At 56.7% G+C, this 3,436-nt stretch overlaps 1 protein-coding gene across 1 annotated transcript in view; it reads right to left on the reverse strand.

Moving 5' to 3' along the window:
• Positions 1-205: 205 nt before the first annotated feature.
• Positions 206-3,436, reverse strand: part of CLEC2L (C-type lectin domain family 2, member L) — a 10,721-nt gene continuing 7,490 nt past the window's right edge. The window contains exons 4-5 of the mRNA XM_011995500.1: positions 2,632-2,732; positions 206-541 (exon numbers count right to left, since the gene is read on the reverse strand). Of these exons, the coding sequence (XP_011850890.1) occupies positions 430-541; positions 2,632-2,732 (213 nt within the window). The 3' untranslated portion in view covers positions 206-429. The remainder of the gene's footprint in view (positions 542-2,631; positions 2,733-3,436) is intronic.

The following is a 3,436-nucleotide window of genomic DNA, read 5'->3' on the forward strand; positions in this document are numbered from 1 at the left end:
GGGGTGGCTCAGGGTGGACACTGAGCTTCAGAGGGGACAGTGTGTGTGCGTGCGTGTGCGTATGCATGTGTGTGTGCGTGCGTGTGCGTGTGTGTGCGTGCGTGTGCGTATGCGTGTGCATGCGTGCGTGTGCGTATGCGTCTGTGTGTGCGCGTGCGTGTGCGTATGCGTGTGTGTGTGCGTAGGTGGGCAGATGCCTACACTACTTAGCATATGGGATTTAACTGCTGAGCCACACGACCTGCCTGGAGACAAAGGAGGCCAGGAACCAGGGACTCAGAGCGTCAGGGCCTGGGAGAGGGGCCTGGGGCAGAGGCCACCCACCCCACTGCTTGGTCTTGCAGAGGGCAGGCGGCTCCGCTGGAGCAGGTCTCGGGCAGACACCTCCCACAGGCCTGGGGGGAGGGGCCACCTCTGGCCCCACCCACCTCACGTATAGGCCATCTTGCTGCACACCCAGGGCCGGGTCATCAGACATTCCGTCGACACCAGCCTGGTGGGCTCCACGAAGACACACTCCCCTGGACCTGCGATGGTGAACCTGTGGCCAGGAGAGAAGACCAGGCGTTTATGATCTGGGACATTCAGCCCAAAACCCAGTGGCAGGGGAGGCCATGGAGGCCCTGAGGCCTATCCCTCCCTCACTTCATCACTGGAGCTGCCTTCTAGGACATTTGTGCTGACAGACTGTTCTAGCTTGGCATCCCACTGTCTTCCTACTCTGTGCACTGTAGCTTCAGCCACCCCGGCACGCCGCTCAGACACATCCTGGACACACACACACTTCCCCATTCTCCATGTCCTTGCAGGGTTGGCTCACAGGTCCCAGGCTCCATGACACCCAGTTCAGGGCCACTCTCTGCCCACCCTACCTCCCCACAGTCCCCTGCCTGCTCTGTGGGGCACTCCCACAGCCCCCTGGGGCCTCTACCTGTCTGTCCACACAGGTCCCCAAAGCAGTCAGCTCCTGAGCAGCGAGCTCTGTGTCCTCTCATCTTGGCCCCCTGCAATGCGCAGAGTCAAGCACACAGGAGGAGCTCCGCAGAGCTGGCTGAAGTCAGCTACCCCTCACAGGTTAGGGGCAGGCGGCAATAACCCCAATATGGGCTAACTGAGGCTGTGTTGCCCAGGAACTCATTGACATCACACACAGACGTGTGCGGTAGGAAGATTCCCCCCTACCTAAAATCACCCCTTTCCAGCCTCAGAGGTTTCTTCTTAACCTTAGTTGTTCACCCAGACCTCCGATCCCTGCCAAGGTTGGAGGTAGACCCTCACAACAGAGGGCATTGGAAGGACCCCAAGAAGGAGTGCAAGGGAAAGAACCTCTGCAGCGTCTGAGAAATGTGGCCAAAGGCCCCTTGGTTGCCAGGTGGTCAGGATGCCACAGACCCCAACCTGCAGGGCTCTGAGAGCAAGAAGCTTCCAGAAAGGCAGGGAGAGGGGTGGAAAGTGCAAGACCTGCTCAGCCACTCTGAGAGCAGACCTGAGAGGGGGACAGGAAAGTGGGTGAGAAACGGAAGAGGCACTGAGGCCAGAGTAAGGGGCAAAAATGAAGAGTGCTTGAGATAAGGAAAAGGAGGAGGAGGGGAAGCATCATGAATGCCCCTGCCTCCAGGGCTGCCATGGGCGTGACTGCCTAAGCCACCCTCAGGTGGGAGGGCAGCTGATGGCCACCTCTGGCAACCAGGAGGATCCGAGGGTCTCAGACGCCCTTCTGCTTTAGCCCTTGCCTTGGGGACGCTCACGTGTCATCATCATCGGGTTAGGAGCTGTGTTCCCCACCCCACCCCATGCCCTCCCGCTGGCACCTCAGAGCCTATTCCTCTAGCCACAGGGTCTGTTCTGAGGGTCCCACTCCCCTGTATGCACGTCCCTGCATTTCTCTAGGCCTAGACCACTCCTTTCCCCACGCCCCACACAGTCCCCACTGTACTGCCACAGCCACACATCTGCCACCCACTCCACCCATAACCATCACCCCCACACCACACACCAGACCCTGCATCACACACTCATTTCCACACCACGTGAGTCTTACAAAACCACCGCAGCACACGCCACCACCTCAGCAGTGCCCCCTCCATCAAGAGATGCGTTCGCCAGGAAAATGTGGCCTAGAACACTTCCGGGTGCCTGCCTTCACATCCCCTTTCTTCCACAGCTACGGTGCTTAGGTGCCAAGTGGCTGCCCAGGACGAAGGCGCGTCTCCCATCCTCCCTTGCGGCCAGGTGCTGCCATGTGACTAAGTTCTGGCCAATGGGGTGAGGCCATCCAGGGCCCTCCCTCCCGTTCGCTGTCCTATTGGGGCTGAATGGGATGTGGTTGTGCCAGAGTGGAGCTGAGGAGCGCCAGGCTGCGTAGATCGGGAACTCAAGGGTGGAGAGACCCTGGGAAGCTCCAATGGCTTCACAGGGCAGAGCCACCAAGCCAGGCTGGACTTTTGTGAGAGAGGGAGAAGTACAGGCATTTTCATGACTGGGTCTCTGGCGCACGCTGCGGGACCCCGAGACTAGTATCTCTAGCTAGCACAAAACCAAGGGCTTCTCTCTTCGGGAGCTGTGTCCAGGGGGTGAGTCAGGCCTTTCTCAGTCTAAGCTCGGTGGCCAGAAGATGAAGCCTCAGCTCACGTGTCTGGATCAAACGGGTCCCCGTTGACCCAGTGGAATTCGTCCCCAACTCTGCGTAGTCCAATCCAGGGCTCCCTCCGCGTGAACTTGAACATAAATTCCTGCACCGAGGAAAGAGGGACACCTGCGGTCAGATGCGGTCTCCTGTCACATCCCAAGACAAACCTCAGCTTGGAAGATACTGGCTCTCGGGAGGTACAGACGCCAGGCGAGTGACTGCTGTCTCGCTGCATCCCGAAAGTGAGGAGCTAGGCTTAGAGGGTCCTCCGCAGTCACACTGCCAGAGTTCGGCTCCGAGCTGCTCGCTGACCTCACAGCAATTGCCTCCGACCGCTTGAAAGGGACCCTGGCTCTGTGTGCACACCCACTGGCCAGGAAGGCCCTACAGGGCTTGCCCTCCTAGCTCAGCAGACCAGCATTCCTGATTTGCAGGAAGCTTGGTGATTGCCCACTGGATGGAGGATCTGGGACAAATCTCAATGCTCAGGTTGGTTGTCCTATCTGCAAATTTCTGGGACTTTCCCTGCAGACTGGGGATATCATACTGTGTATCAAAGGCAAACAGAAGTGATTTTTAGATTATCTTCTATTTTGGTTAACACCACTGTTAACCTCAAAATCCAAAACAGCCAATAGACTCCATTAATTGTATTTCTTTCATGTTTCTGTTGCTAAAACTGTTTTGGATGTTAAGTGAGAGACCATATCCTGATTTGGATCTTTAGAAAATGACAACGTGTTTTTACATTTCACAATGCATTTATAATTTGTAATTCTTTTTTCCTTTTTTTTTTTTTTTTTTTTT

The sequence above is a fragment of the Mandrillus leucophaeus genome, unplaced genomic scaffold (assembly GCF_000951045.1).
Source record: "Mandrillus leucophaeus isolate KB7577 unplaced genomic scaffold, Mleu.le_1.0 Scaffold49, whole genome shotgun sequence".
Classification (NCBI taxonomy): domain Eukaryota; kingdom Metazoa; phylum Chordata; class Mammalia; order Primates; family Cercopithecidae; genus Mandrillus; species Mandrillus leucophaeus.